Below are 10,735 nucleotides of genomic sequence, written 5' to 3' on the forward strand. Positions count from 1 at the left end.
GTCTGAAACAGGAAGAACTTGAAGTCATAGGGTGTGTTCCCCTGCACCGCTGGGCTTAAAATTCCCAGTACTTCAGTGTAGCATATTATAGCTGGTGAATTTCAGAAGGCTTCGGTTTTTGCAACTAAATCATAATTTCACCTTAACTGTGGACTTTCCAATGAATGTCATAATTATTTTCAGATATAAAAGTAACTGCGCCTTTGGTTGTGTGGATATATGTGATGCAGAGATTCGTGAAGAGCTAACAGTCAACATTTGTTTTAATTTGTTATCAGATCGCCGTCCGAAAATAGGATGCAAAGAGAAAACCAAAGTGTGGTGAGCGGACTCATTTTATTAGGGTTTTCCATTCCTTCTCAAATGAAGATTGTGCTATTTTTGGTGTTCCTAATAATTTACCTGATCACCTTTGTCGCAAATGGCATCATCCTCAGAGTTGTTCATGCGGATTCTCAGCTTCACTCTCCTATGTACTTTTTCATCTGCAACTTGTCCTTTTTAGATCTTTGTTTTTTAACAACAAACATTCCCACATGCCTGAAAGGCCTTCTCTCTAAATGGAACGCCATTTCATACTCGGGGTGTGTTGCCCAAATGTTAATCGGTCTTTCCTTGGGCTCTGCCCAATTCATCCTCCTTGCAGTCATGGCGTGGGATCGCTACATTGCCATCTGTAACCCTCTGAACTACTCAAACATTATGAACAGAACCATCTGCGTCAGACTCACCATCATTCCCTGGACCTTTGGATTCCTGCTGTCTGCGGTGCAGATGCATTTCCTCATGAGTATACCCTTCTGTGGGCGCTATAGGATCGACCACGTCGTATGCGAATTGGCAGCTTTCCTGCGATTGGCATGTGTAGACCTGCACATCTTTGAAGGTGTCATATTTTTTGTCAGTTTGGTCGTTCTTGTGGTTCCCCTGTGCTTAATCATCTTCACGTATGTTTGCATCATCACCACCATCATGCGAATGCCAACAGCATCAGGCAGAAAGAAGGCCTTCTCCACCTGCAGTTCACACCTGATGGTGGTGACCCTTTTCTATGGAGCAACCATGGTGATGTACATGAGACCGCGGTCAATGACCTCTGCACAGACTGACAAAGCCATTTCTGTCTTCTATGGGCTGGTGACTCCAGCACTCAACCCACTCCTCTACACTCTAAGAAACACGGATGTAAAGGGGGCCATGAAGAAGCTGCTCAGAAGAAACATGCTCAAAACTATCATGTAAGAACTTGAAAGGTCATCAGAGGCAGAGAAGTCTGTACAAAGCCTGCCAGTGACATCTTTGTGTTCTTCAAACCATTCATTTCCTATTCTCTACTTATTCAACATCTTAAAACTAAAGTACAGCTTACAGACAAACATATAGTTACAATCTCTCCATGTTCTCCAGATGTGGTTTGCTACAGTGATTACTACACCTGTGTGAATTTATTTAGGTCTTTGCATAGTGATGTGGTCACTGAGATAGCAAACCCATATTTGTCCATTGGCTAGATCGGCCTTGAGAATAAAATGTCCCAGAGTGGTGAAACATCACTGGTGAAATTTCAGCCAACAGATGATTTTAAAACTGATGGGCTACCTGGTGAATGTCGTAAGAATGTCAGACCATTGCACGTGGGAAACCCCCTGTCCCATAAGTCTAGGTGGCTCGGCCTGCTGGCTGGCACCACGGCCTACAATGACCGACTTTCTCAGGTGAAAGCCATGGATTTGTCTGCCTCTCACTTTGGAGTACTGTGATGGTTCAGTCCACAGGAGCCCAAGAATCCTTCCCCCGGTCTAATGCCACTCATCCCAGGATAGACAAGGCAGCTCTGTTTGGTGACTGGGTCTACATGGTGGTCCCACATTCACCCCACAGCCCTGAGGGGCCCGAGAGTCCTCCCCAGTCTGAAGGTATGCTGCCATGGGTAAAGACTGTCACCCATGTCCATCTGCTCAGGGTGCCATGGGGTCAATGACTTCTATCTCCCTGGTGCCCAGGCCTGGTGAGCTAAGAATGGTTAACCCTCCTCCCTTGCACCAGCCTATTTGCCTCGATTATTTAGCCCGCACAAAGAGGGGGCATACAGAACCGGGGGAGAGACAAATCAGTAAGCTGCGCTGGCCAACCCAGTTATTTGTTCTGACAGCAGGCCCTCTGGCCATTAGATCTGGCAAACAGAGGATGCCTTCCTAGAGACACCAACTGGCTTCTCTTTCGGGAAATCTAATGGAGTCTGCCCCATTCATCTGATGATCCTGCTGACCTGTGAGGAGCATGCCCCTGCCCTTGCCCCAGGCAGTGCTGGGTGGTGAGGGGAGATCAAGCCAGTTTTTGCTTTTCTGCTCCTCAGAGGGTTTCTGTTCTCCTTGAGCTCACTTTAGGATACCAGGATGATTGTTTGACAGCTGTACTGCCCTGGTCAAACCCCACACCTGCTACTGTCCCTGAGCGGGTCACAGCCAGAAGGTGCCAGATGCCAGATGCTTGGAGCCAGAATTGAGATCACCACATGCCCCCCCCCCCCAGCAAGAACTAGAACAAACAATATAAGAAGTGGCATTTCACCAGTGGTGAAAGTGACAAAGCAGCAAAATAAGGACTTTGATAAAAACCAAAGGCAACAAAAGTCTGTTATGAGTCTCCTGATATTTACATCTCGAGGTCTGACAGTGAATATGCAAAATAAATATGTAGTCTGAATTGATGTATTTTCATCATTCTGGTTCCTAATGGTTATGGCTCAGATTAAGTGGAAAGGGACCCAGTGTAGGGCAAAAGTCAGTGGTCAACCCTGTGAAAACCTTATGAAGTGGCGATCCAATCTAAGAGGTCATTACAGTTATGGCAAAAGGTTGTTCACAAAAGGGACGTGGCTGGGTTGATCCTGCACACAACTGCAATATATATTGCTGTTCAATCAATCCTAATAACGCTCAAAGGATAAGAAGTGGTCACTCTTCACTTCCAAGTTAGAGACAAAAGCCTCATAAACGTGTGCAAGACAATCCTGAGCAAAAAGTCCAAATTACAAACATCAGCAAGTTGTTGATGGAGATATTATCCCCACTTTCTTTCCAGTCTTGAAGTACATTCATATCAACCAAAGAGTGGGCCCACACATGTTTCGTCTGTGGTGGGTATAGCACTGACTTCATCAGGGCTACAAAAGAATATCATAATCATCCTTAGCAGTTATATATTGCAACCTCAATGCCTAATCAATAACACCATAGAGACCACATTGAAGAGCACAAACCAAGCAGAAAGAGAAGGCTCATACATGAAACCCGTGTAGTTTATCACAAAATGAGCACCCTCCATATGCGACCTGAGTTGTATATGAGCAGCCGTGAGCAGATCATAATAAAACGAGAGGAGGTAATATAAAGATGACATTGATTTTAATCAGAAAGAGTACTTTTTAAGAAAGCAAATTTGTTGGTGATATGAACACAAATGGTACTCATGTACAGGGACATTCCAAGTAGAGTGATAGTCTTAGTGTGACAGTATGCAGATATCCTACAGGTCTCATCTAACTCACCTAATGTGTCTTTAATGAACAATATTACAACCGGCTTCTTCTGAGTGTTCCAAACAGATAACATAACCCCATTATTAATCTAAAACTATTGTCCAGTACTAAAACCACATCAGAGACATCAATTGAATTAATTTTCCTACCTATTTCCAAATGTGAGCCAGTCTGTAACAAAATCATAATACCGACGCGTAAAATTTTGATAATGCCTGAACAAAATGTGACTTGATGATTATTATGCAACTAATAGATGTGTATATTTTCCCAGCAATAAATGTCTGCAAAATATATAATATAAATATTATATTAATATCATCTTGTTAAGGCTAGTTTGATATTATATGTGGGCACTAGGAGACAGGTTGGAAGCTTATGGTTAAACTTCTGTATATATTGAGTATTCCCTTTGGACATGATTGACCAGTTTGGGTATTTTGCGATGCTTAAAGAGGGTTGAGAATGGTAAATATTTGGCGGGTGATGGTTGATAGATATTTCCGTTTTAGGGTTGGTTATCTGTATTTCTTAAGGTTCTTCTGTCAGCTTTTTAATATTCTTGTGTTTGTATGTTTAATCACTGATGGAGTGCTTTCTAACATGTTGTGGGTTGATGTACCGTAATTAAATCAGTGTGCTGGATTCCAAGAACTCTAGAGGCAAGTAGCTACTCCATGCTTTCAAAGTATAGCGCATAGAAGTTGTCTTTAGGGTGTTAGGTTACCGAGAACATTCCAACCACTTGTTCATATTATTCTCACTTTTAGTGACATGCATAGGTGCTGGTTTAATTATATGTTGTGTGGATATTACAAATGTTCTTAGCAATAGGATGAGAATATGTAAATAAACATTTTTAAATATATATTTTATTTTTCTTCAGTACTTGAGTGTGCTATTCTAAAGTTCAAAATTGGGTTTAAGTTACTTACCACTTTGTCCCTGACCCCTTTATGAGGCTGTTAGTAACCCAGAAAGAACAGAAACCACACTGATAAGTATGTCAAGTGAGGTATAACAACCTGGACCTTCCCACTCAAGCACTGGTGCACTGAACTAAGATCAATCAATCAATCAATCACGGTTTGTACAGCATGGCTACTCACCAGTGAGGGTCTCAAGGCACTGGTATGGGAGGGTCTGCTGATCCGTCTGCACTGAGGTGTTCAGTTGAAGAGCCAGGTCTTGAGATCCTTCCTGAATTAGGTCATGTACTTTGTCTTTGTCTATGTTGATTTCCAGGCCCTGATCCCTGCAGAGTCGTTCAAACTGATCGAGGAGCTTGTGGAAGCCTTTGTGGGATTTTAACAACAGGAGAGTGCCATCAGCAAACATGAGGGCAGGAATCCTCACGCTCGCCAATCTGGGAGCATCATTGTCAATCAGCCCGAGATAATCTGTAAGGCTATTGCTATAAAGGGATAAGAGAGTTGGGGCAGGTACAAAACCCTGTATTACCCCTCTACTTATGGGGAAGGGCTCTGTCAGCTCACCCGCCTGGCCATAACTCCTCTGTGCATAGTTGTTCATGTGCAGCCTCACAATATTGTCAAGTAAATTGCTGAGTACTCCCATCTCTTGCAATACCCTCCGCAAGGTGGGTCTGAGGGCCAGATCAGAGGTGGAACACAGGTTGACAAATACGACAAATCAATCAATCAATCAAAGACATTTATAAAGCGCACTACATACCCGTAGGGTCTCAAGGCGCTGGGGGAAGGGGGGAGCCGCTACTGCTCGAACAGCCAGGTCTTCAGCTTCTTCCTGAAGGAGAGGTGGTCTTGGGTTAGGCGCAGGTCGGTAGGGAGGGAGTTCCAGGTCTTGGCGGCCAGGTAGGAGAAGGACCTTCCTCCTGTCGTCGCTCTTCGGATGCGGGGGACGGCGGCGAGGGCGTGGTTGGCTGATCGGAGGTGGCGTTTGGGAGCGTAGAAGTTGATTCGGCTGTTGAGGTAGCTTGGTCCTTGGTCGTGTAGGGCTTTGTGTGCGTGGGTGAGGAGGCGGAAGGTGATTCTTTTGTTGACGGGGAGCCAGTGTAGGTCTCTCAGATGTCCGGAGATGTGGCTGGTTCATGGGATGTCGAGGATGAGTCTGGCTGCGGCGTTCTGGATCCGCTGGAGTCTCTTCTGGAGCTTGGCGGTGGTTCCGGCGTAGAGGGCGTTGCCGTAGTCCAGTCGGCTAGTGACGAGGGCCTGGGTGACGGTCTTCCTGGTCTCGGTGGGGATCCACCAGAAGATCTTCCGTAGCATGCATAGGATGTTGAAGCACGCCGAGGAGACGTTGTTGACTTGCCTGGTCATGGAGAGGGAGGAGTCCAGGATGAAGCCCAGGTTGCGTGCATGGTCTGTCGGTTTGGGTGCGGTGCCCAGGGCGGGAGGCCACCAGGAGTCGTCCCAGGCGGAGGGTGAAGACAAACAGACGTCCACCCCCCAGGGTGATCACCTTCCAGTATACCATCAGGAGCCAGAATACCTGTTCAATCGTGCATGTGACCTCTCTAAAGCCCTCCTGTAGGGGGGTGTGGAATGTCATTCCTGGCCATCCACTCCTGCATCTACTGAGTATGACGCTATTAAACAGTTTTTGTGAGCTGCCAATAAGACTTATGGGCCTATAGTTTGATGGTTCATTGAAGGGCCCTTTCTTATATATGGGTATAATTTTGGCCCCATACCAAGTGGGGGACAAGGGGGCCCCTTTTAGAAAATCTGTGACTAATGGAGAAAAGTAAGTAAGTGCCCCAGATGTCGGCCTCCCTCCGAAATGCATTCCCTGAAATGTTGTCTAGACTTAGGGGCAGATTTACATTCCCTGGCGCATCGCTGCAAATCAGCAGGAATGCGCCAGGGAAGATGTGTCATGCAAGTTTGCCCTTGCGCCAGAGCAGATGCGCCGCATTTACAATGCGGTGCATCATGGCGCAAGGACAAGCAGATGCATGACACATCTGGTGGCGTAAGGTTGGCGCAGTGCTGAAGTTGTGTCACAAGCGCGATGCAACTCCAGCACTGTTCCAACCTGCCCTATCCTTAACATGGTGCGTCAGGCCTTACGCCTGCTTGAAGCAGGCGTAAGGATTTGACGCACCAGCGTCAGAAAAGTGACTGCGTGAAATCTTGTAGATTTCACTGCGTCACTTTTCCGAGGCTTTTTCCGACGTAACGCCCACCCTGCATACATTAAACCTGACGCAGGTTTAATGTGGCGCAGGGCTTTACAACGTGACACATCTCCCTAGATGCGTCACGTTGTAAATCTGTGGCAGCATGGCGCTAGCTTTGCGCCGCCGCTGCGTCACAAAAGCGACACAACGGTGGTGCAAAAGTGACGCACGGGGCTTGTAAATCTGCCCCTAAGTGCTTTGTTGGGTACTAATCTTGGTATGGTTTTGACACATTTCCTGTTCTGTTATTCCATGGTCATTGAGGGCACCTTGGGGATGCTGCTTCAGAGATATCAACCTCCTCTCTTAGAACCTAAATTAATTGACCCCAGGTACCCGATCTCACAATGTCTAACAGTGGGTGACTATTCTCCCTTCTGCACATACCGGCTTAAATAATGGAATACCCAGTCACTTGCTGAAATAATAATCTCTATTGGCCGGGACCCATCCCTAGTACCGCTAGAGATAATGTTGCAAAGCAATGGTGATCCTTCCAGTTGGCAGCTTGTAGTAAGCTCTCCCATTTGTCACTTTTCCATTCTTTTTAGCACCAATAAGGGTCTTTTATGCAAATGCCTGGCCACCTGAGTCAAGGACCTGTCTTGATCCTTAATTTATTTGACCAATTTAGACTTGGCATCTTTGCAACATTTGTTGTACCAGGTCAGAGGTTGCTTCCTCTTAGCTGTATGCCTGGTTTCAACACAGACTAATATGGGTCTCACAAATGTCATCCAATGACTCTTCTCAATCTTTCACAAGGAGTGGCACCAGACCCTCCATCCCTTCAGCCAGAACATGGAAAATCTGACTCATGACCTCTTGCAAGGTCTCCAAGCTGCACCATTTTACCCTACGCCTATTGCGAGGGATCCTCAGTGTGCTGTCCAGTAGCTCTCCACAATGCTCAGCCTGTTCAATTAGGTTTAGGTTTAGTGTGAGGACCAGAACATTTTGGTCATTATCCTGTCAAAGCACTACTTGCATGTCTTCGAGGTGTAGCCATCATTGAAGGCCCAAAAAGATATAATCAATCAAGCTGGTTGAGTTTGAATGATTAGATTTTTGGGCCCCTACCCAATCAGAACTTGTTCTGTCATTACAGGCTCTTAACACCTGATTTAAAGTAATGGATTCACCTTTATTACCGTCTGAGATCACTTTTCCAGGGGAGGTATTTTGAGGGCTGGGACTGACCATTAATCATCCTATTCCATTGAAATGCACAGGATATTGAGACTATGGGTGGGCGGAATTTGCGTAGTTGCCTTATGCAAGTTATCGCAAAATGGCACCAAATCTCTGCGAGCACGCAGAGATTGCTTTTCCCACCTGTTTGTGATGTGTTTTTGCGTGCTTGTGGGGAAATATACCTCTAACTTGCCCATGAGGTCGCTAATGGGCGCGGCCATCTTGCTCACGATGCTTGTTTCCTGTTCCGGGTCAAATGACGTGTTCGTGATCGCAAACTCTCACGGGATAGCGCGACCGGCTATCAACAATCCATTATCTCGTGGCACACGCGAACGGACAGGAAAACTTGTCAGCAAATGCAGGGATCCCGGAAGTCGCAACCGCGCGGGAGAAAGCATTTTTAAAGCGCGAACAACAAAATACTTCCGCTTTTGCAGCGGCTCGCGGAAGTTTCAACATCTCCGTGTTCTCCGCGGAACGCGCAAATGCCAAAACTTTGCAACTTTCCCAAGCGTAACGGAAATTTTCGCCCAGGCCTAATTGAGACCCTGAGGCTTGCACTGAGAATTAAGGTCACCCCCCACAATTTTCCTAACATCTGGTGACTGCAGGGATACATGTGCATTCAGTTGATCAAGAGCCATTGTTTACCTATTTCTTCCAGTCGGTGTAAAGTATACATTTAAGGAAAACACACATTAAATCAGGGGAGTCAACCATGATTTAATTTATTATACCCCTCACTGAAGTCCTTCCCCAAATAGTGAGACCCCCAGAGGGCCTACCCTTGCAAACCACGGTGGCAACCTAGGTATAGTTGACATAACCAACATGGAGCTGGGGTTGGAGGGACCATGTCTCTTGGAAGAGGCACAAGTTAAACTGTTCAATAAACTGACACCAGTCCGGACGTTCTAGTTTGGATCCCAGGCCTGCCACTTTCCAAGAGATGAGCTGGACCTTTCCGGGAACACCTAGAGCAACAAGGGTTGAATGCGTTGGAGGATTCTCTAGTTGGCCTTCAAGACTGTTGCTCTTTATCATACTGTAGGTGTCTCTGGTTTTCAAGACATCCTCTCATTTTCATGAGACTTTTCCGCCTTTTATTCAAGTTTATGAAACAGGTGCAATTTATGACCTAAACCTAGTGGGAATTCCATGTTCATGGGACATAATTGCAAACCCCAATCACTATCACAAGAGAAGTGCAGTGGGTTACCCTCACCTATCAGGAAATGATAGACACAAGCTGATCCATTTAGAGTAGTGCACGTTCAGCCCCAGGCATCAAAGGGCACCATGGACCTGTTACTGTGGATCTCATGTGGTTGAATGCCACTTGTACTTCTAAGACATTGAATGGCAACTGCTAGGAGTCAGATAACTAGCTAGCATGGAGGAGTCTCATTAGGTATTGCATTAACCAGACAAATCGCTACACCAGCTAATAAGATCCATGCAAGGAATCGTGTCTGGTCTGGGTAAGGCAGAGTCAAATTAAGCCACAGACTCCAAACTTGATGGTGCCTTTCTATCAATTCCTTTAAGCTTCAGCTTTAGAACCATAGTTCCCCCTGGCCAATTATTGGTTCCTGAAAAGCTGCTTGGTGGGGCATGGGAATAACACCCAGGATCAAAATCCAGCCAAATCAATGGTCAGAACTTCAACAGTATCTGATTGTTTTCAAACCTTCAAATTAACTTTTTGTTTAAAGTAAACATTCTTGGTAAATGCTTTTCTGATACATCTTGGGTCAAACAGTACATCCATAAACAGCCAAGGATGCCTACTAGGTCACAGCTGGTTAGAACATTACCCAGCAGGCCACCCTACACAGGATGTTAGCATTGCATCCCTTCCTAACCTCCTGGAAGTCAGGCCCAAAGGAAAAGCCCATCAGACCAGGCTGGAAGGCAGCCATTGTCCCACGCGCCTAGGGGACCCCAGTAAGGTCAGGCTGGCCCTACAACTTGAAACACCCAGGGAGAATGACTGAATTAGAAAGGGGTCCCTTGTGTCTTGACCCTAATGATGCAGATTAGACCATCTACCTCTCTTGTTTTTCTTGCTCATTGAGGGACAGAAAGAGCCATTGGGGAGTATGCATCTGGTGTCCTGGAGCACTGGCTAAGCCTTCATCAGGACTTTCAAGGAAGCCTGGCCATCTGGGTTTGCTATGAATTCCCATGGCACAACCAGAATGGCAGGCTTGGAGCAACTAGATTGATTGAAGAACTGCCACCTGGTTGCACTGTGTCTTATAACACAAGTCTCACTCGCTGTTAGAGGGTCAGGGTTCTCAGGCCAAGGGCTAAGGGGATTGTGACTGGGCAGACTGAAAGCTTCAAGTCCAGGGGCAGTAAAAAAAGACAGGGGTACCTCCCTAGGACTGTATCAATCCCACCTGGAGCTCTAAGTGACACTGTGGGTTTGAGAATTGGTTCAAGGCCATGAGTAAATGTTCTTAGGCTAGACAGGCTGGGAAGATCTCCCCGAGCCAGAGGGATTTTGGTCTGGGCTCTAAGTCATGCAGCAGGCTAGAGAACAGAGCCAGACTGGGTATTTCCATCCCAGGTAAGCAAAGGAAATCTCCCCAGGCCAGCAGGACGCAGTCTTGCGTACTTTGCTACATGACTGCCTGAAGAAGGGAGTAAAGGGTTGTGGGTCTTCCATCTCAGGGTCATCAGGATCTATGACCTGGGCCCCGGACAGAGCTTCTGAACCGGACAAGCAGGGGAAATCTCCCTGGGCCTTTGGGTCCCTGTCCTGGGCACTTTGCAACAGAATGAGCCCTAGAACAGATCCTGGGGCTGGAGGCTTCCACATTCAGGCT

General features: G+C 46.4%; 1 protein-coding gene across 1 annotated transcript; it reads left to right on the forward strand.

Annotated features, from left to right (window-relative positions):
- The first annotated feature begins 297 nt into the window (after positions 1-297).
- On the forward strand, positions 298-1,242 carry LOC146822562 (olfactory receptor 2D2-like). Its single transcript, XM_085610081.1, has one exon. It carries the CDS (start codon positions 298-300, stop codon positions 1,240-1,242), a length of 945 nt encoding a protein of 314 aa, XP_085466207.1.
- Positions 1,243-10,735: the final 9,493 nt, after the last annotated feature.

The sequence above is a fragment of the Triturus cristatus genome, chromosome 6, assembly GCF_964204655.1.
Source record: "Triturus cristatus chromosome 6, aTriCri1.1, whole genome shotgun sequence".
NCBI lineage: Eukaryota > Metazoa > Chordata > Amphibia > Caudata > Salamandridae > Triturus > Triturus cristatus.